Consider the following 23,992-nt stretch of genomic DNA (forward strand, 5'->3'; position numbering starts at 1 on the left):
CCTTTCAAAATAACAGGTCTACTATGAATTACCTCCCTTTGTTACATGACAGCAACTATGACAAAACACGGGATTAATTTTTGAAAGATGAAACTACGAAAAGCATCACCTCGCTTTTATTAAAGTGAGTGATTGCTTGGAGTTTAACATCTTGCTTAACAATTTTTTAGTCACATGACGACGAAGGAATCCTTAAGGTGTATGTAATGTTTCATCATTGTTGCAGGGCGGGTTTCGGCCGCTCTTTTATCTAGTGCTGCTTCACTGAGACGATTTACCGATGGCAAGTAAGCCACCCCGCCCGAGCCATCATACTGATACGGGTCAACCAGTCACTGCACTATCCCCTTCATGCTGAACGCCAAGCGAGGAAGTTACAACGTCCTCTTTTAAAGTCTTAGGTGTGACTCAGGACTGATCCTGGATCTACCGCTCCCAAAGCGGACGCTCTACCAACTGTGCTATCCGGGCCTGTCTATTATTAAAGCACACAGTGTGTGGGTTAACTATGACAAATAGTGACAAATAGTTTCAAGACAACACAATGTAAAAAAAAAACATGATATCAACTTTTGAGATTCACAGAAATATCCAGACATGAAATCGGCGTTAAATTTTTTTCATGTTTTTGTTCTCTGAAGCTGTCTATTGTATGTTACCTCCAATGGGATTTTAAAAATACACAACATTTACCCTGGGATTTCCAAATAACTTTTCAAAACTAAAATCTGTCTTTCAGAAAGCTAGTTCTTCAACTAACTTACATTGCTTTCACTCTAAAACGTCCCAACAGCAATTCGCTGAGGTCCCACCTAATCACAGCTCCCTCCTGAGAGCTCACGTTTTAAACTGGAGAGTTACCTCAAGGGAGGTAAATTAGTGCAGTTCTATACTGCAGCAGAGCGAGCAAGAATTGGAATCAATTTAATTATTGATTTCATTTGAAATGGATTTCAGGCAACAGCCTGATTGGTCAGGAGTCGATCGGGTGTAATAAGAGCAATGCTTGAGGCAATTTTATTGATTTTATAAGTGTATCATGCTGCAATAAAGAATATTTCACTCATACAACGTTGGCCAGTATTATGGTGGGAAGGAAACCCTTTATTTGCCAATGCGCCAACGAGTGTCCCTGTAACCTGAGTAATTTGCTTTAACGAACATTTAAAAATCACGAGGAAACTAACAAGGAGAAAAGACACACAGATAAAGACTTCAGTAAACCAGCTTTAATTAATAGGCTAATTAGAAGCTATTTTCATGTAACTTTCTTATACCAGAAAAATTTTAAATTACTGACAATTTTACTCATTTGTCATTAAAAACTAAAATTTATTTAAAGTAATAACTGCAGTGAACTTACCTTTCCGAACAACTCTAACATACTTTCAGCAGGAGAGAGAGTGAAATCATCTGCCACCAGTTTTTTTATCGTAGACATGAGCTGTAAAAACTGTTCACATCTGACTTGGTCTGCCTGCAGTTCAGTCTTATCTGCAAAACAGAAAGACAACTTCGCAATACTGTGATGTTCTGCCTAAAGTGGATGTCATTTTGCACCCAGGCCAAATGTCAAATGAATGGCTCAGGTCAAAAGATAGGATGTCAATAATGTGAATGACAAGCTGACCAACCGTTTGACGGAAAGGCTGGGTCCACTTTCAACAAAACTTCGAAAACCAGTTTTTCGTAACTTGTCTTATAATCGGACTTACGATCTTTTGTGAAAGAGGCACCAGGGTAACCTATAGCGTACTTCATTCCTGCTTAACACTGTACCAAAGAAAACTAATGAATCTACTGATTTGATTCACGCTTTACTCAAAGAATATGAGATATTTCAATTGTAAAACGGTAGTACTGCGGATGGTCATGTGTTTCCCCCAGTTTCCTGCAACATCACCAGGATGTTGGGAAAACCCCCTCACCGAGGCAGCTACCTAACAAAACTCCTCACATAAAGCTGCAGCTAAACTAGAGAAGTTTACATGCGAACACGCGATCTCATCAGACAAGGGACAATCTTCTTTTGAGCGACCTGTACACAGTGTAACCATAGAACCAGGGTTCCCCTGAAGACAATTAAAACCACTTTGCAAGTGTGATGAGGTTAACGTTTTAGAAAGCCAGGCTGGGTTGAGTGAGTCGAACTGAAAAAAAAAATGATAAAGATTGCAGCTAACAATCTTTCACCTGGGCTCTGTCTGTTTTCCTCCCAAAATGCTGGTCGCTGTCGTATAAGTGAAATATTCTTGAGTACAGTGTAAAACATCAATCAAATAAATAAATGCATCTAACAAGTTGACAAATTTGCTCACAAGAAACCCCCCCAAAAAAAGACTTTAACTGTACCAGTGTTTCAATATATTCACAGAGGACCATAAAAACAGTTATCTAACTTCATAAATGTTAAGTGTTAAACACTAATTAAATAAATAACTATTGAAACTCACGTGACATCAGCTGATCAAAAGTACACCATCCAGGATCACCGGGACATTTCACCATCTCATCCCTTCTCTATACAGGAGAGAAACGAACAACAACAAATATTTATAATAATAATAATAATAATACTCCAGTAATATTAGTAATGCAACACCAATTTTACAGGTGAGTTCACTCCAAAAAATCCAAAAATGGAACAAAAATAAACCCAGAAAATCTACCTCCTTATTTTGTTTGATCTTTACATTTTTATGATTTTCCTGTTTTTCTTGACTTCCTGCTGACGAAAAATGTCCACAACAGGAAATATTTATAGAATTATCCTCATTTTCCACAAATCAGACGATTTTCAAGTTTTTATCTTATTTTTATATCCTCCTCTTCCCATGCTTCTACACAGAAGAAAGATTTATTCTGCCAGTGTATAAACAACAATTAATCTTGGCGTTGCCTACAGGTGAACTGTAAAAACCTCTCAAATGTTACCCAAACTTATGGGTAATGAACTCTTACCCAATAACGAACTTTTATTGGGTAAGATTGTGAAGTTTTCTCAAGGGAAATAATTCATTAAGCATTTTGAATATGAATCATTATAATCATAAGAATTGTCCAACGTAGCGTTGTACGCAAAATTGTCAACGGCTTGTCTCTCCAAGTCATGACATCATAGTGGAAACATTTTTTTTTGCGACACTGTTGAAGGTCATGTGATCCAGGGCCACTTTGACATCACGTTCCAAAATCCAAGGGGAACAACTCGTGGCGTACAGAAGAAGTTAATAAAGACTTTCAAATTTGTGTGGTCTATTTCAGGGCACAATATAAGTTACAATCTGCATGCATGTAGTTTAAGGTGAAATGCAGTTGTTTAGTTTGGGCGCCTTTTTAGTGGGTTCATTTGGGCACCCTTTGAGTGGGTTCAATTGGGCACTCTTTTAGTGGGTTCATTTGGGCACCCTTTTGGTGGGTTCATTTGGGCTAAAATATTTTCATATATTAAAAAACCTTAACTTAATGTATACTGCTAATATTACGTGCAAATTTCTGTACATTCAGTTTACATGAATATAAGGAGTGCTTAAGAGCATTTAATTTAATTTACCAGGTACTATTCCTTAGTTTGGCCTACATGGGGACACTGCATGCAATTTAGAGGCATAAGAGGTTCAAAATGTCCGTTTATTTCACCCTGTCCTTATTTACAAAAAAAAAAATTAAAAATGTAACACATTAACACATATTTAGTATGATAAATTTCATCTTTCGATTTCAAACCTTTATCAGTTCACCATTAGGAACATTTTTACTTTTACCTGTTAAAAGCTAAACACACGTAGCACTATACACATTGCACCTCTGTATATAATGAGTGAGTGAGTGAGTGAGTGGAGTTTAACATCGTGCTCAACAATTTTTCAGCCATATGACAACGACTGTATATAATGTAAAACTTCTATCTTAGAAAAGAAACAATCAAAACCTATACTAGAAGACATAAAATATCCCTGAATACATCAAACAAGATATCATAAATACTAAAATACATAGAGCCATGATGACAGACTTAATTCACTCAAGCCTACTCACACTTACCATCAGAGCCAGCATAATAAAGCAGTACCAGTATTTTATTTCTTTTAAAGCCTTTAAGCCACCACAGGGCGATATTTACCATTCACGCACCGTTTGTCACCCACTGTGGACTTTCACATCAGCCATGTGGTGTGAAGCAGCTGTCTGGTTACACAATTAATTGTCATGTCAGAGTTATTCCCCTTGAATACAGTTAATCAAGTGCAAGTTAATTTTGAGAAAATATGAAAGAGATGTGAATATTGGGTCATCATGTGACTTTTTTTCTTGTTGAAGACTGTGTTTTGTCTGGTATTTGTTTCCATCACTATTAAATCAACACAGAAGACGTACCTCATGTCTGATGAGAAGACGCAGAAATAATCTGACGCTATCCAGGGGAATGTTTGGGGTAACTCTTCTGTAACAGGGGCATTCGGCTTTGTGAATATCCCAGTCTGCTCTCTGAAGTATATGTAAATGTATATATCTATAAACATTAGAAGTCATTTGAGCTTCTGGAAACAAACTAGTCAGAAGCCAAAGAACAAATGGAACCAGTACTTCAATAAATATCTACTTATTTCTTATTCAACTGGTACTTATTTATTTACTTGATTGGTGTTTTACACCATACTAATAATTCACTTATACGACAGCGGCCAGCATTAGTACGGGAGGAAACCGGGCAGAAGCCCTGGGGAAACCTACAACCATCCGCAAGTTGCTGCCAGACCTTCCTACGTACGGCCAGAGAAAACTGGTGCTAAATAGTATGCTCAAGATGTATGTACATGTATGTATGTTCACGTCATAATCAACAATTTTTGAGTCGTTTGACAAGGAGCCGTCATTTGGTGCGTGCACACACGTTAACTGTGTCTTCTGGTGGCACGTCCAATACTGGGGTAAATACCCACCATTTTGTTGTCGCCAATGGAAATGTCATGCCGTAGACAGGCTCCTGGTCCCTTGCTCTAACATCTCAGTGCTGATCGCCAACTGAGATAGCAACAAATATTATTTTCTACGTCTTTGGTATGAGTCCACCCAGGTTTGATCATGGGTCTCTCGACTTCGAGGCCGCCGCTGTAACCATAAGACCACCGAAGCCGTCGCATGCTCAAGAACTTTTTACACCTCAATTCAGGGGTAGCATGAAATATTCAGTTCTGGCTGCAGTTCCAATGGTCTATTTTATATCCAGTTTGGCCCCTTGCTATTTGCAAATATAGCGGTCAGTTTTAATTTCGGTAATTAATGAACCTTGAAATGCCCATATTTCAGTTGACGGTTTGATTTATAAGGAAGTGTTTTTAGTGACCAGTTCTAGGGGCATACAGACGAATTTCCTACGCCCATCTTAGCTGGATGGTCTGCGTTATGTTGGGCAGACCATGGTGGGATGGTGTTCGAATATTCGCACACCATTCGCGTAGGATACTGTCAGTATGCTCGTATCATGGAACCAATATGGGTGTAAGATTGCCCTTTGATTTTACGACATTAAAACAAATACATAGTAAGTATCAGTAATAAATATATGTAGCCTTTTGCTACAACAGTCATGATTTATTTATTTATCTGATTGGTGTTTTACGCCGTACTCAAGAATATTTCACTTATACAACGGTAGCCAGCATTACGGTGGGTGGAAATTGGTTAGAGCCCAGGGGAAACCCACGACCATCAGCAGGTTGCCATCAGACCTTCCCACTTAAAGCCAGAGAGGAACCAGCATGAGCTGGACTTGAACTCACATCGACCGCATTGGCGAGAAGCTCCTGGGTCACTACACTGGGCTAGCGTGCTAACCAATGCAGACACGGAGGCCCCATACAACAATCACGTGTTTAACGTATAAACAAATTTGTACAAGTGAAGCGGACGGAATACGGACAATGGAACACCATGAGACCATGGTCAACCCACCATACCCGGGCTGTGCAGCCAAGATAGCCGAAGGATATTTGCCTAGGATCCGGCCACAGTACTGCATGTCTGTACCTCTAGTAATACCTAGTTATTCATGATGATCATCGAACATGACATGGAAATTATGTTGTAGAGTATGGGGTATTTTTTTAATCACTCACCTGGCATTTCACATTACAGTACCTCACCAAGCCACAGGCCATACACTTCTTCAGGGTCTCACTTCTGAAACACAATGCCAATTCGATTTCACATATGTACATTGTAATTTGTACCTTGATTCTTTGAAAAACTAAAAGTGATGTAAGACCGAAAAAACCCATTTATTTATTGGTACTCAGGTTTCAACAGCTATTCAACATCATACTCATGAATATTAAACTTGGAGTGAGTGAGTGAGTGCTTGGGGTTTAACATCATACTTAACAATTTTTCAGTAATATTACGATGAAGTAATCATTAAGAGTGCATGCTATGTGCCTCCTTGTTGCAGGACAGATTTCCACCATTCTTTTATCTAGTGCTGCTTCACTGAGATGACTTACCAAAGGTAAGTAAGGCGCCCCGCCCGAGCCATTATACTGATACAGGTCAACCAGTCATTACACTATTCCCTTCATGCTGAACGCCAAGCGAGGAAGTTACAACTTCCTCTTTTTAAAGCCTTAGGTGTGACTCGACCCAGAATTGACCCTGGATCTAACGCTCCCGAAGCAGATGCTCGACCAACTGTGCTACTGGGGCCGGTATATTTAACCTGGAAGTCAGGTTTATGAAACTTAAGGGTCTCCTGATGTCAGGTATATTCAATATTGTTTCTGACCATACCTTGGTTTACACTAATCACAGAAGATGATAGCCCAACAATAAAGGGCTCGAAATAATCATTATTAAACATTGACTATATAAACAATATATATAAAACCACAAGTAATTAAATTAAAATTAATCTATGTTTTGTATGAAGACAATAGCATGGACTAAAACATGCACATTTCTTTGTATGAAGACAACAGCATGGACTAAAACATGCACATCCTTTGTATGAAGACAATGGCATGGACTAAAACATGCACATTTCTTTGTATGAAGACAATAGCATGGACAAAACATGCACATTTCTTTGTATTAAGACAATAACATGGACTAAAACATGCACATTTCTTTGTATGAAGACAATAGCATGGACTCAAACATGCACATTTCTTTGTATGAAGACAATAGCATGGACTAAAACATGCACATTTCTTTGTATGAAGACAATAGCATGGACTAAAACATGCATATCTCTTTGTATGATGACAATGGCGTGGACTAAAACACGCACATTTCTTTGTATGAAGACAATGGCATGGACTAAAATATGCACATTTCTTTGTATGAAGACAATGGCATGGACTAAAACATGCATATCTCTTTGTATGAAGACAATGGAGTGGACTTAAACATGTATATCTCTTTGTATGACGACAATGGCATGGACTAAAACATGCACATTTCTTTGTATGAAGACAATAGCATGGACAAAACATGCACATTTCTTTGTATTAAGACAATAACATGGACTAAAACATGCACATTTCTTTGTATGAAGACAATAGCATGGACTAAAACATGCACATTTCTTTGTATGAAGACAATAGCATGGACTAAAACATGCACATTTCTTTGTATGAAGACAATAGCATGGACTAAAACATGCATATCTCTTTGTATGACGACAATGGCGTGGACTAAAACACGCACATTTCTTTGTATGAAGACAATGGCATGGACTAAAATATGCACATTTCTTTGTATGAAGACAATGGCATGGACTAAAACATGCATATCTCTTTGTATGAAGACAATGGAGTGGACTTAAACATGTATATCTCTTTGTATGACGACAATGGCATGGACTAAAACACGCACATTTCTTTGTATGAAGACAATGGCATGGACTAAAACATGTACATCTCTTTATATGAAGACAACAGCATGGACAAAAATATGCACATCTCTTTGTATGAAGACAACAGTATGGACTAAAACATGCACATCTTTGTATGAAGACAATGGCATGGACTAAAACATGCACATCTCTTTGTATGAAGACAATGGCATGGACTAAAACATGCACATCCTTTGTATGAAGACAATAGCTTGGACTAAAACATGCACATCTCTGTACGTCTTACAAACATGTGCATGTATAACCTATCGTGTAAAACAACACTCATGTGTTAATGCAGGGCACCCCACCTGTGCTGTTTGAAAATATCATATTTTATATAATTAAAAAGCAAAGCATTTTAACTGACATCAACTGTTGATGGATATGACACCATTAATGTCAGGAATTTTCCCTACAGCGATGCACAAGGCTTGTTTCCTGTCATTGTCTCCGTCAATGAGATTAAAAATTTAGAAAGTTGTGCACGTTCTTGTCCATGCCATAACTGCGTTACTATTAAGATAATGAACATTATAATTAGAAAGGATTTTCATTAGTTTTTAGTCTTAATACTGGCCTGAGTATTTTCATAAGTTGGTTCTTGTGCTGCGTAAAATAGGGACAAAGATACAGTCAATATATATAGAAACGTCTTCTGACAAATGCCACATCAGAATACCCTTGAATGTGGAACGGGGCAGAGCTCGGCAATTACCTACATCTGATTTTTAATGGACATAAAATTATCTGGGGTCCAGTTTTCGTGCCAAAGCTCGCATTAAATTGTGTGTAGTTCCCATACCTCTCTAAGCATGCCTCACACCTGCTTGTTCTCTGTGAGTGTAGTAATACGTGGACATAGGGCTCACAAGTCGCCAGAAGATCGCCTTCCTTCTTCGTCATTTTAAATGTCAAAATCTACCGCGCAGCACGCTGCACCAGTTTCGGTTTGTTAGGTGGTTCATGTGGGGATTCCCGGAATATGCAACCAATCAAAATACAAAATGACGAATGCCCCTTATACCATTGCTCAATGTAAGCCTAGCCATGTACGTGACGATCCAAAGAACGCTTTATTTGGGAACGATTGTAGGCCAAAATGGCGTTAAAAAGTTTGTGTGTGCTTGAAACACAGCCAATATAAAAAGGAAAGAATTGGTTAAAAGACAAATAGCGATAAGTTATTGGTGTTTTTTCTTAAAGGATTAGCATTCCGATTTATTATATATGTTTGTTAAATTGAGTGAAGTAGTAGGCCTATTGAAAAAGGGTATATTAATCTGAGTAACATGACACTTATAATCAGTAGATGATGAGGCTGGTTTTCTGTATTTTTTTTCGTCAACGCTCGGTAGTCTTCGCCGAATTACCTCATACAAGTACAAGCTTCACGAGCTGTCAGAGGTTCGCCGTTTAATTAGTTCAGTGTTTAAAGAAACGCTTACAATTGTCACAACGAGCATAGCGAATTTCTCCACGAAATGGTTTGGCTATTCTTGCATACATTTTGTGTAAAAGGGTCGTCGCGTAGAGCTGTTTCAAATTTCCACATGATTTGGTCTTCAGGGGGAGGCGTGGATTTACAGCGCAAGAAGGAAGGATTTTCTACCCACCGAAAACAGCCGTATCTGCTATCGCCATTTTTCAGCTGAAAGCTCCGACAGGAGTACAGTCCTCATCCTACCTGTATTTATATTGTACACGACTCTATTCGGAATGCCGAAAATAACATGTACCTGCGTTGTCATCGCATATAGGTATGAATTTAGAATCCCGTGGGGAAGAGAATGATTTTTATTGTGAATCCCACAGAGGGAAAGAATAGTAAAGATATATTAAATAATAAAACAAACACTCGAAATACGCAGTGCAAAACAGGGTAAAGCTATAGCTTAACAGTCCGTATATTGCCAGTGCGGTTGGAAATGCCTGGACAAAGATCAAATTCGAAAATATCAGAATCTGAAGTCTGGCCAGAGATGACACTGTCATAAATCGTAACTTCAACGTCGTCCACTATCAGCTTCTGAGTAGCTAAAATCCATTTTTAGCTTTTCGTTTTAATACGAATCGCCAGGCTATTTCGGCCAGCTCGACTTGGGTTGACCACCTATGATATCTCCGTACGGGGGCGGCCGGCTGGAGATCGCCTAAAGCAGTAAATCCATTGTTTTGGTGGATTTAAAGTCATTATTACGTTTCTCAGACGCCCTGTCGGTAGCATACTGTTTAAATAGGTTATAATCTTTATAATGAAGGCCAGTAGCTAAATCTGGACACTAATCCTTTAATGGGCGCACTCTGGGATTTCAAAACTTGGCAACGGCTTCAGGAGAACAGGAATGGATTCGAACAGGTGGCCCCGTTGGTGAACGGCTTCTGCGCGGTGTTAACTGTGGCAGTGTTTATTCTCATGAGAAAACACTTGAAGCCAAACGTGAGAAGGTCTTGCCAATTAATGAAATGTACATGTACCTGTCGACGGTCCTGGGTTTCCCCAAGTGACTATAAACCCCACAGCACAGACAGACAGCTGAATAAAACTCCACACAGGTCTGGTTCTGGCAAGAATATGTCGTTGTTAAAGATACGTATTTGGGTTGAGAGGATATCTACTGTTCGTTTAAAAAAATGTCTTCCTGTCTGACCGCAGCACGCGTGTTGAAATTATGATGGCATGTGTCATTATGATGACGTTAATAACATTTGTGCATAAGATACACATGTATATCTATACCGAAACGTCAATCACCGAATAAACCGAATAAATAAATATCACAACTTTTATTTATTCGGTGATGGATGTTTCGGTATAGATAGAATACCGTCATCAAGCACGGCATCAGTACATGTATATAATGCCGTCAGTCAACGAATAAATAGAAGTTGTGACCCATACATATTTTAACTTATCCAACCCAGTTTATAAATGCCATTGACAGAAGTACATTCATGCAGTGCTGCTGATTGTGGCTGTGTCAATAACAAAAGCAATAGTGTATCTCTTGCAAATACAGCGAAGAAGTGTATGTCCTTGTCTGTCGTGTCCGCTTGTTTCCTTGTGGTTTGCAGTACATTAATTCATTCGTATCACAATGGTGTTGCAATATGGCAAGTGCTGGTTGATTCACATATGACCCCAGATATACGACCGGTCCGGATAGCACAGTTGGTAGAGCGTCCGCTTCGGGAGCGGTAGATCCAGGATCAAACCTGGGTTGGGTCACGACTAAGACTTTAACAGAGGAAGTTGTAACTTCCTCGCTTGGCATTCAGCATGAAGGGGATAGTGCAACGACTGGTTGACCCGTATCAGTATAATGGCTCGGGCGGGGCGGCTTACTTGCCTTCGGTAAGTCGTCTCAGTGAAGCAGCACTAGATAAAAGAGCGGTGGAAATCCGTCCTGCTACAGGGAGGCACATTGCGCGTACATGCACCCTAAGGATTCCTTCGTCGTCATATGACTGAAAAATTGTTAAGTACGACGTTAAACCCCAAGCCACGACACTCCACCAGCACTTTGACGTCAGATGAAGCTTTCCCAACCTTAAAGACGAAAATGAATGTGAGAATAGCTCTTTTCTACCCTTAGTTAAAGATTATACTTAAATATTGTCCTCAAATATTTCATCCTATTGGCGAAGAGAATGACAACAAAAGGTCATGTGACGTCATAAAGCCCCACCCCCCACCCCCGATAAAATTCAAACTCTTGAAATCCTTCAAAACTCTTCGAACAATCTAAAAAGATAAATGATAAGCCTTACTTCACATTAAATTTTTATCTTTCTTGTACTTTAATTCATGCATGATTGTTTTAACAAAGGTTTTAAAAAGTGTTAAAATCCGGTGTCAGCGCATATACCCAAGAAATTTAAAGGACAACACTGGAACAAATGTATATGCGCATCGATAGTATCCCACAATGAGTTTGAAAAGCACATTTTTATTTTTGTGAGCTTGCATAACAGAGATATCCAGTTCAAATTAAGCAAAATAACACACATTGAGAAAAATCGAAAATCGCCATGCTATCAGTTTTAACCAATTATGCGCGAGTTATTTCTACAATCTAAAAAGGCAGCTATTTCCGCTGACGTCACAGGATCCCAGTTTTGCCTTTCAGTCACAGCGTGGGTTACGAGAGCAGCGACATTGTGTTTCCGGTTTCTCCAACATGGCGCATCCCAAGGCCTCGTAAGAATTCCAGATTGAAAGTTAGTTAAGTTATCAAGCAGAAACAATGGTCAGAAACAACAGCTATGACCTTTTAAGTCTGTTTCCATCCCTCTTTCGACAAAATTAAGATTAGATCAGTCGTTTTCTGTTTTAAGGAGAAGTCAAATACGTAGAACCAACAAACAAAAGATGTGAAAAGATGTTGGCCCGGTTAGCTGTTCCAACGTTTTCCTTAAACCGCATTATGGGAACGCTCATGCAGGCCGCTTCACTTCACTTCTGGAGTAAACTACACATGCACTGGGACAAAGCAGTTTGATTAGTTTGACTTGACAAAATTAAACGTGTTCAGTTATATGAACCGTCCAAATGGAGGCCTCAGACTAGCTTGCTATGTGTAAGCCCAAGTTTTCAATGTAGGTTTAAAATTTAAATAACTACCTGTAGGCTTATGTTAAAATATCTCAGAAATTAGCTGGTCGTTCCCCGCAGGGCATGCTATCAGGTATCCCGACATTTTCCTTTAAAAATTGACCGAGTTGTTACATCGTAGCTTTTCGCCCATGTTAGTGTGGTGTGACCGGGTAGGGTGTCTTCGTTATGCAGCTTCAGTGATGCAGCTCTATTATTGTCTTATAACTACAGAAGACATTTTACCATCACTTAGACAACAAACTTTCTGTTAAAATCAGCAGATTAAGTTTTGAGAGTACCTTGGTGCAGAATAACCTGATATATAAATAAAGTGATGTCTTCAATATTTATTTTGACTCAGCCTTTTGACTTCTATATAGCGGTTTATCGTAGTACTAGTCATTGTATATCTCCGAAGCCGGTCTTCTGAATAAATATATAGTAGACGACGTTGTTCTCTGAGCACGCCTGCGTTCATGCATTTCGTACGGGTTAACTGTGCGCTGAAGTACGTCCCTGCCATGGGCCTATTCTATACTAAGCTTAGTCAGCCCACATGCTGTGCGGTGCCCTATTGTAAGGCTCTTGAGTCGAGGATAAAGAGAAGAAAAGACTAAAAAGGGGTGGGAGAAGTTTTATTTGTGCCTATACAGTGAATATGTACATACAATAAAACGTCAGCGGACCGGTCTAGACGAGAGTCACAGGCACACACCCATTTCTACATATACTCGTTATACATGATGTAGCGAACCCAACAGGGCACAGGCTTGTTCCGTTGTTCAGGCTTGTATACATGGGTACAACTGTAAACGTATGCTTAAAACTCTTCTCAACCAGACAGAACACGTGACTCGCAAATTCCCGCTGAACAGCAATGCTTCAGTATTACAAATCTCGCGTGATAATGCGTGAAAAGTAGACAGTGCACCTATCTCGAAAACTGACAGCTAGATTCGGAGAACGTTCTTGCATATAGACTGCAAATATAAGTATACCTTTTTTAAAGACTATGGGATTTTTGTGATTTGAACTGTACACGAGTGAATGACAATCTAACTAATCGCGATGCCTGTCGGACTGCGAGGACTGTGTGCCTTAACTCTGTATTACTTGCTGATTGATTTAGCTACAGGTAAGCAGTGTGTGATAATAGATGTAATGGAGTCGCTAAATATTTCTCAATTCACCATCCTCCTTCTACTTCCAAACCCTACATCAGATGAAATTATCTTTGGTCGAATCATGGAGGTCCACCTCCATGACCTAAACAACAAGGGTTTTAAATATTTGTCGTAAATGGCGTTACCCATGCACCTTAGAGCGCTATATTCGACGACGTGACTGACAAGGAAAGTTATGATTTATGAAATTTTGTATAGTATAAGACATATGCTGCGTGACATGTCGGTATAGACCAATGTCCCTCAAACAAATATAGAAAAGCACAAATCTAACGTTCATGATCAGTTCATTACATATGTGGAAGGCGATTAATGTCAACTAGTTTTCATTTTCCTTTATTATACACCCTCAGCCAACGAACAACGGTTTTTTCCGGGCTCTGCCCAGTTTCCTCCCACCATAATGCTGGCCGATGTCGTATAAGTGAAATATCCTGGAGTACGGCGTAAAACACAAATCAAATGAATAAATAAATAAATCAACCAACGATGAAATTATCGGTGAAGGATTCGACAGATCAAAAAAACGAAGAAATGAATTAAACAATTATTTAATACATCAATCAGGCAAATCCCACGGATCAGCCCGTCCTTCAGTCAGTCCATCCCCGATCCATCCGTTCATCCTTTTATAACCATATTGAATTAGTCAGTCCATCCATCCTTCTTGTTTCAGTTAGTACAACCACCACCACGGCATCCACGACCAAGGAGACGGTATTCTACTGTTACGACTGTAACAGTGCTAATTCTGCGTGCCTGGGGAACGCAACGCTAGACCGTTCCCAAGAGGGACACGCCATCGTGGTGACGAACTGCACGGTGGGTCAGAGATGCTTCACGCGTGAGAATAAACTCTCCAAAACTGACAGTGAGTCCTTTTAGGATTAACCATTCATGTATTTATAATGAGTAGATTAATTATTGATTTCTTTGTTTACTTAATTGATGTTTAATCCCATAGTCAAAAGTATTTTCACTTACACCATGGTTGTTTGTTTTATAGGTGTGTATGGAGGAAGTCGTGGAAACCATCGGCCTTTGGCAACGTGCTGATGGATTCTCCAAAAAAATAATATGTTAAATTTAACAGAAAGTCTGTTATCTCAGTGATGCGAGCTATGTATTCTGTTATTGCAGCAGATTCTGTTAAATATAACACAGAAGATTAACAGAGCATTATGTTGATTATGACAGAATACTGTGTTATAAGAACAGAATATATTCTATAGCATCAATCAGACAAAATACTTTCTGTTAAATTTAACAGATTCATTTTTTGAGTGTACATTTGGGTCAGTGGATTAAGATAAGCATCAATTGTAAAGATTAATGGGCGAATGACGATGGAACGAATTAGGCTTATAGAGAACAGGAATCAAAGCCGAACTTGAAATAAAATAAATGAAATATTGAGAATATATGAACGCATGGAGGAAACAATGACAAAATAACAGAAAAGATCATCACTTCCATATATAGCGCATGATTCGCAAAGGTTTTGCATCTTTCGGGGTGGCATGGGGATGGGGAGGGGTACCTCCACTGTTTTCTCAGGTATGAGCATGGAAAAACGGTATTCTTGATTAAGTCGGGCTAAATTGAATTAGGCTAAAATTAAATCTTTTATGTACCGTTAATTAATTCATGGTAAATTAGTCTTTCAGTTATTCGCTACATTAGTCTTACATTTAGAGATGTTGAGTTTTAGGAACCAATACCTGTAGTTAGGTGATTCCTTGAGGGTCGGGCCCTTGCCTACGGTTAGCTGTGATAGTCCATCTGCCTCCCCACTGGTCCAGACCTGTGCAGTTTTGAATGTGAATTTGAGGTCGCAGGCTATAATACAGCTCTCACCGGTTTGAGTACTGGGACTGTAAATCTCTCAATGTTTCTCACGCTGGTAACTGCATGCGTAATTGTTTACTCCGGGTGCTCTAGTTTCCTCAAACCTTAAAACTGACCGCCGTCGTATAACTAAAAAAATTTTAATAAAACAAAATAAAACTGTAAACTTAAACTATAAATCTACTCTTTCTTCATTTTATTTCTTTAATTTTTTTTTCTTGCTGCAGACATTTATCGAGGATGCACAAAGATAATAGGCGGTAACCTCCCTGTTCCCCTCCCTGACGACGGTTGCTATGACTACAACGGAGACAATTTCTGTATATGTAGCGGGGACAGGTGTAATATAAAGCCAATAGGTAAGCTTTCTATCGACACGTATCCCACACAGTATGCACACAGCGGGCCAATGTAGGCCCACTGCCGTGAGTTACATCCGCCAAATGTGGGTGTACCACAGCAGCCCAACGTACTTTGGCACGAAGGCCTAATGTTGGCACCCACGTCGGTTCTTGGTTAGCCCAAGAGAATAGCCCAGCGTCGGGTCGAAGCTGGCCCGTTGCACTTACTTAAAGCAGAATACAGCGGGCCAATACGTTGTCTTTATTGCTTATGGATAGTAGGTTGTACCGGGATATCAACAGACCAGTGTCGGTCCTTGGTCGACCCAGTGTATACAATTTTAAGGAGTACAGCGGCCCATTGCTGGGCTGAGGTTAGCTAATTAAGGATAACTAGCATCCCACTGTTATTCTTCACAAATGTTACCGTTGCAATTGGCTCACAGACTTCAACTGACCATAGTTGCCAGTCCCAAATCAGTACACCCCTTGTAAAATGTTATCCCATCGGAGTAATCGGTAAAACAATGTTGATATTCATCAGGTCAGAATAAATAAGCTCTATATAGTGTACATTAGGAATAATAAGTTAGATATTAGCACTTCCGGTGTTTAAAAGCAAAACAATCATTTGTGAAGAATAACTTTGAAGTTAATTATTAAATTATAAAGTTTAAATAATCATCAAAATCAATCAGATATGACTAACACAGGGAGCTTTTGACACGTTCCTGTTATACGCTGACTAATATGCGAAACAGAATAAATTAAGCAAAAACAGACTATGTAGATGAAACTGATTACTATTTAAGAACATAGACGTACATATAAAACGTCCTGAATCAACGTAAAGAAGAATTTATGGCTCCAGTCCTTGAACAGTCTCCAGTCATTCAATTCAACTGCCTTCCACAATGAGTGTTTGATGATATTTTCAATGACTGTGTAATGGTTAAAGGATTTCTCTTGGGATGACTCTGGGATTCGAACACACGTCTCCACATTTGAAGTCCTGCACTTTTTCAGTTAAGCAGAGGGTAAATTCCCACTAGCTACCGCTAGTAAAAGCACTTGAAACCTCTTGCTATTAGACCAATGTAATGGCTAAAGGATGAGTTCAAATGTCCACACCAAATGTCCAGCACTCTACAAATTGACCGGAAGATAAACTCCCATCGGCTACTTCTAGTAGATCCCGCACTGGAAAAGAACTCCTGTTAAAGATAGGGTTTCTTTGTGTCACACTGGAATTTAAACTCAGATCTCCATATCCAATGTGCAGCACTCGGCCAAATTATCAAAGGGTATTGCTAGTAGAACAACTGTAAAATTGCTTCAGTCACATTGTATTCGAGGCACTTGTTAACTGCAGCCATCACCACTGCGTCTGCAAATTACGTTGAATAAATTGAAACAAAAAAATCCTACAGCTGGGGAGTTTCTGGTCCCAGATGAATTGTAGTTTAATTCTCTTTCATTGTTTTAGGTACAAACAAATATATATTATACAAATATATATAAATACAAATATTAATGAGATTGCTTTGTGAGAGTTGTATATTCAAGTTTTGTGGGTATAAAAACAGGGAAACATATTGTATGTGGGAGTTCACCAGAACATGCCTGTAAAGTCTGTCTCGTATTACATATGTAACATATCACATTAACTTGGAGAAGCACATCTGTGAAAGTATACTAGATTTGAAATCATTGAACTGTGAACAAAACATGAACAATGAATTGACTCACAAAACTTAAAATCATTTCCAAAAGAAAAAGTCAAAGGAAACTTAAGTTCATTACCGATTTGTTCTCATCAATCTGATTGATCCAATTTCTTCTAATTGATCCAATTTCTTCTGATTGATCCAGTTTCTTCTGATTGATTCAATTTCTTCTGATCGATCCAATTTCTATTGATCGATCCAATTTTTTGGCATCCTGGGTAATTTGATCTTCCTGGTTAGAATTCTTGAGAAAGTGGTTACCTCTGATCAAACAATGCTCACAGACCCAAGTCGCCGGACTATGTGATATCAAGCCTCTTTTCCTTGGTTGAGTAAGCTAGCTGGGGTATACAGTGTACGACAAGTCACCATCAGGTCACCCAAATTCTGAGACTGGGCAAGGATTTGTTGCTTCCTGCAGTGTCACATTTCACTGGGCATTTGCATACATACTATATTTCTGGAGTGGCTCTAGGGCAAGCCTTTTGCATGGTCAAGGAAGCAAATTAAATGGCCATGAAGAGGCCATATCGGGAACAGCTATTACTGTGTGTTAAATAATGTAGGTGAATAATATATGAGAATTTCATGCCTTGTTTCTGTTGTACATTTTATAATTTATATACATTTCTTTTGTGTGACTAAAGCTGGTGGCGGGAAGACTGAGAGAAACCACCATTATGATTTAATATTCCATCTTTGATATATACTTAGAAAATCGGCTGCTAAACCGTTATTCAAAATGTCTAGACAGTGGTAGGTGTATGAGATGCTGAGTGATATCTTATCATCATCAAAGCGTTGTTGTCTGTAGACTTTCCAGTGATGGCGACAGTCTAACATTTGGTCCAATCAGAAAAGTGTTTTGCCATCGGCAATTAAATGATTTATTTGATTGGTGTTTTACGCCGTTCTCAATAATTTTTCACTTATACGACGGCGGCCAGCATTATGGTGAGAGGAAACCGGGCAGAGCCCGGGGGAAACCCACGGCCATCCGCAGGTTGCTGACAGATCTTACCACGTACGGCCGGAGAGGAAGCCAGCATGAGCTGGACTTGAACTCACAGTGACCGCATTGATCGGCAATTAAATGATGTTCCCATCAAACTAAATTTCCGATAAGTTTGACAGTCCGGCATGGGCTTGACCAACATTGGCAAATGTAAACTTAAAGTTGGGCGACAGGATGACATTGTGCGAACACCAAGCCAATTCATGTGTAATCGACAGAATAATGCTCTGTCATCATTATATACAGCCGACGAAGTCAAACAAAATCAGCAAAGATAGTGTTAGGCCACCACTAGCGACTACCTATTTGGAGTTGTGAGTAGCATTGAAAATCGGGCCAATGCGGTCAAATTGTACGTGGTAGAAAAGCGACATTCGTATGGTGTATCGACATCGGACTAACGTTGGTCAACCGATGGCGACGCTTGCCACCGTAACCTGTTTTCTGTTTTTGTATATGAATCAAGCACTGCTATTTTAAGTTGTATATGACTCCGACGACTAGCTATTTTGCGTTCTTGCAAATCAGGAGCCTTGCTATTTGGTGGTCCTATACATTTTACATTCTTGTAAGTCAATGGAATTAACTGCTATTCTGTGTTCTTGCAAATCAGGAGAACCGACTGGAGTGAAGATGGATGCCCACTTGAAGACAGCTGACGGTGGAGTCCTCCCCCCTCCATGTGAGTATATATATATATAAATAATTTGTTAAATTTAAAGGAAGGTTTGTTGTCTGAGTGATGCTAGAATGTTTTCGGTTATTGCAGCAGATTATTCTGTTAAATGTAACACACATATTCTATTAATTCAAGATATAAGATTATATTAGATTAGCAGGAGATTGGATTAAATATGACTCAGTATTATCTTGTACTATCAGACCTCACTCAGACAGTATAGGCTGTCTTGTTAAATTAACAGATTGGTTTTTTTTAGTATAGGTCACAGGCAGAACTTTGAGGAGACATTTATACATACACTATTTAACGCAGGCCTATTAACAATAATCTCCGTGGTCAAGGGGGTTAGCGCGCCAGCGCGGCACAATGACCCAAGAGCCTCTCACCAGTGCCGTCGCGGTGAGTCCAAGTCCAGCTCATGCTGGCTTCCTCTCTGGTCATACGTGCGGAGGTCTTGCAGCAATCTCCGGGTGGTCGTGGGTTTCCCCCGGGCTCTGCCCGATTTCCTCCCACCATAATGCTGTCCGCAGTCGTATAAGTGAAATATTCTTGAGTACTGCGTAAACCACAAATCGACTAAGTAAATTAATAAATTAACAATAATAGTGTACCGGTATATTAATAACGGCTATTAATCTGTTAAATTAACGGAGAGACTCTTATCTGAGTGGTGCTAGAATGTACTCTGTAATTGCAGTAGATTATTCTGTTAAATATAACACTCATATTCTATTAATTCAGCATAACCATTCTATTAGACTAACAGGATATTATGTTGAATGTGACACAATATTGTGTTATATTAACAGAATACATTCTAGCATCACTCAGACAACAGACTTTCTGTTAAATTAAACATATTATTTTGAATTCAAACAGCTTTATTAGCTGTACCTTCAACCAAGCATGTCTTCAATATAAAGACTTTAAATTTTGTTTTTTTTTGTTCTTGTTTTTTTTTTCTAAGCAATAGGAAGTGGTTTTATTTTTCACATATTTCTCCACGTACATGTATATGTGTTTAGCTTGTAATGATATAACACTTTTCTTACGAAACTCAAACATCTTATTAGTTTATTTACTATTTTACTAGTATGTGTCATAAAATCTTCTTCCAACAGCTTTATTAATCTCCTGACATATATATTACATGAGATTATATTTATGGATATTACTTATATGTGTTTAACATGTAAATACATAAAGTCTTAACATGAAACGACATAAATGTCTTACCGTAACATGTAGACAAAAAATCGGTAATAAATTCACCTGCACATACACACGAGATTACTTATGGACGAACCGTTTGTTACAGATGTTCCAAGAGGTAACAAAAAACACATCGAATGTAATATCTGTAACAGTGGTAAGCCTGATGAGTCAAACTTCAACTGTTTAGCCCAGAGAACTGCCAACTGGAAGACAACCTGGAAGAGAAACTGTACAGGCCGCTGCATTACCAAGACAAATTTTATCTATTCCGATGGTAAATATGCTATCTTCTAGTAGTGATTGAATGACTGATGGCTTGGTGGATTGATAAATGGTTGTATTAATTGATTTCAGGTTATGTCTCATTTTGTTTACGTACCTGATTTATTTATTTATTCATTTATTTCTTATTTATTTATTTATGTATTTATTTATTTATTTGATTAGAGTTTAACACCAAACTCAAGAATTTCTCGTATAAACGAAAACGTCAATCATGGTTATGGTTGGAGGAAAACCGAAGAGCCTGAAGTGAAACGCCGTCTTTCGTTACAAATTTAACACTAATCCAGTTGTGTTCATTTCAGGATAATATATTTATTTGAATGGTGTTTTACGCCGTACTCAACAATATTTCACTTATACGACGGCAGCCAGCATTACTCTCTTAAATACATCTCTTTGTACAAATTTGCAGATCCACAATGACATGTGTATTGATTGGTATACACATGTATGCACAAGTCAGGGTGGGTGTGTTACATGAATTACACAATTTGTGTACTTCTGGTACACAAAATTATGTGGATTTGCAATTTTGCCACAACCGTGTGTACCACTAGTACACAGTAGTTTATAGAGAGTATGGTGGGAGGAAACCGCGCAGATCCCAGGGGAAACCCATGACCATCCGCAGGATAATATAACACTTTTTTCTGTTTCAGATTATCTGTAACTCCAAATTCTGGATAGTACAATCATTCATTTCTGGTTTGCCGGCAACCTACATGTAAATGATGTACTGGTTTCCTGCCCTTTAAGATGTTCATTCTTTTCTTTCAGTTGAAGTGTTCCGAGAGTGCACAGATACCTGGTACAAGTTCCCGCTACCTTTCCCTCCAGACGGTTGTTACGAGTGGTACGGGGATACGGTTTGTCTGTGCAATTATGATCTGTGCAATTCAAGCCCCCTAGGTAAGTTGTTTTGTTACGTGGATACTGTGCGTGTGTTCAGTTATGGTCTATGCAACTTAGGCCCCTAGGTTAGTTCTTACCAGGATACCGTGCGTGTGTTCAATTATGATGTGTGCAACTCAGGCTCCGTAGGTAAGTTCTTACGGGGATACCGTGTGTCTGTCTGTTCAGTTAACAGTTCAGTTCTGTACGTTATTACGAGTTTTTGTGACCGTTTACTCCTCTTCCCGAATGACTCAGGTTGATAATGTTTTCTTTAAGCTAGCGTTGCCTTGATATTTTAGAATACACGCATGCGCAACTGCATGTGCACTATGTCTCGTTCACAAAGTGTTTAGCTCTAGTACACAATGTGAAGCGCAGATGTTCAATCCGTTGAAGTAATAGGCGTATAGACCGGCAGCTATTATCACGGCTTAAGCCATGGTGTTAGGTGGCTACAATCTGAATATTTACAGAAACAGAATAAAACCCCGACGGAGGTAAGCCGACAAGAGGTAGTATGTCATCGGTTACGGGGGACCATTTGCAAATTATCACACTGACGTGGTTGCGCTGGTTTTACCATCTGTGCTGTAAGTCCTGTATTATATGTTTAGGATAATATGGTACTCAAGATAAACGCTTGAGAACCGGGTACAAACTCTTATATACTTTAATTCGGTAAACTCCTTTGTCTTTCCTTTGTGGGCGCCGAACTTTAAATTGCTTTCTGCACGTGTTGTCATGAATACATGCACCACAGAAGCAGTTGGCACGTGCAAATCAAAGCGAAAGAGTTTCGAACAAGGATGGCACAACAAGGTTTTCCGTAATTAACTGCAGGCCTGCTCTTATTATTGATTTATTATTATTGACGTGTATTTCTTCTTTTTTTATTCAGGTAAACACAACGGCTTACCTTTAGATGCTCATCTCCTGACAAAAGATGGAGATTCTGGTGCTACCATGGCTCAGTTGTCGACTTATCTCTTGTTCGTTCCAATGGTGCTCTACCGTCTCTGATACGACCAAGTTGGCCGCTATCATAAAATCAGTCCAATCATTTACTCAATGAAGAAAGGAACTGATGAAAGAAAGTGTGAATTTTTTTTTTTTGTTCGCCTTGAACGTCCTGTGCGACCACCGTTCCTAGTCGTATAATTTTGGACGAATTATTCGGACTATACAGCTGCTACACCGACCTTGAAAGTGTTTGGATGACCTTGAAAGTAACTGTGTGACACCTGTTTTGTGACACCTGTCGTGACATGTCCTGATTGTTTTTGAGTGAGTGAATGAGTGCTTGGGGGTTAACGTTCGTACTTAACAATTTTTCTGTCCGATTATGACGAGGGGGTCCTTAGAGTGTATGTAATGTGTCTCTTTGTTGCAGGACGGATTTCCACCGCTCTTTTGCCTGCTTCAGAAAATCGCAAAATTAACCAATTACTGTGGGGAAATATTAAGAAAATATCAAACACAACATACATCCTTTCTAAGACGCTACTAAAATTAATATGTATACATGTAACGTTTATTTCGCAACATTTCCTACATAGATATATATGCATATATAATAACATTGTGATAATATATATATATATACATATATACACATTCACTCCAAATATTCACGTTTAATTTCAAAATTAACATATGGCATAAAATTACTTCAATGATTTATCTTTATCAAACAAAGACTACAAGTAGCTATTACTAAAACGGATAGAGGTTCACTATATGTCCGCGTATTACTGTTCAATCATTATCAATTACAGCTAAATATTCCATAGTAAAATATTAGACAAGAGCTCAAGTCTAGGCGATGTCGATGCAGTTTTTCTTAACAGAAGGTAAGCGAAGTTTTTCTTGCCTTTCCCTTTATTTTGCCTACTGGTACCTAATTCTTATAATTTTTGGACATCGTTTTTGTTCTTATTAATAAATACGCAGGTATAATTGCAACAGAAATGCGTAGTTTCTCTTTTCTCACATTGTTAGTCCATCTAATGAACAACATATCAATATCTTTACTTTTCCAAAAAAAATCCTGGAGAGAAATAGAATTATTAGCTTCAGCACTACTGTATTATCCGCGCTAAAAATTAGATGAATTACGGTACATCAGCACGATATGGCTGGAGTATTGCCGAAGCGACGTTAACCAACGATTATCCATTTACATTTATTCGGTGTAATGTTAATCCGCCTTCAGTTTTAACGCAAAATATGATGGTCAAATTTGTCCTTATGAAATACATGTTCCCATTCCTCTTGCTATGTTTATACACTTAAATTTGGCTGAATAAATGAAGT

The 23,992-nt window shown here is 38.8% G+C and overlaps 1 protein-coding gene across 1 annotated transcript; it reads left to right on the forward strand.

Moving 5' to 3' along the window:
* Window positions 1–13,556: 13,556 nt before the first annotated feature.
* Window positions 13,557–20,794, forward strand: LOC135480855 (uncharacterized). Its single transcript, XM_064760785.1, has 5 exons — window positions 13,557–13,623; window positions 14,349–14,543; window positions 15,748–15,879; window positions 19,217–19,285; window positions 20,604–20,794. Exons 1-5 carry the CDS (start codon window positions 13,557–13,559, stop codon window positions 20,792–20,794), a joined length of 654 nt encoding a protein of 217 aa, XP_064616855.1.
* The last annotated feature ends 3,198 nt before the right edge of the window (window positions 20,795–23,992 follow it).

This window comes from Liolophura sinensis, chromosome 13 (genome assembly GCF_032854445.1).
Source record: "Liolophura sinensis isolate JHLJ2023 chromosome 13, CUHK_Ljap_v2, whole genome shotgun sequence".
NCBI classification, from domain to species: domain Eukaryota; kingdom Metazoa; phylum Mollusca; class Polyplacophora; order Chitonida; family Chitonidae; genus Liolophura; species Liolophura sinensis.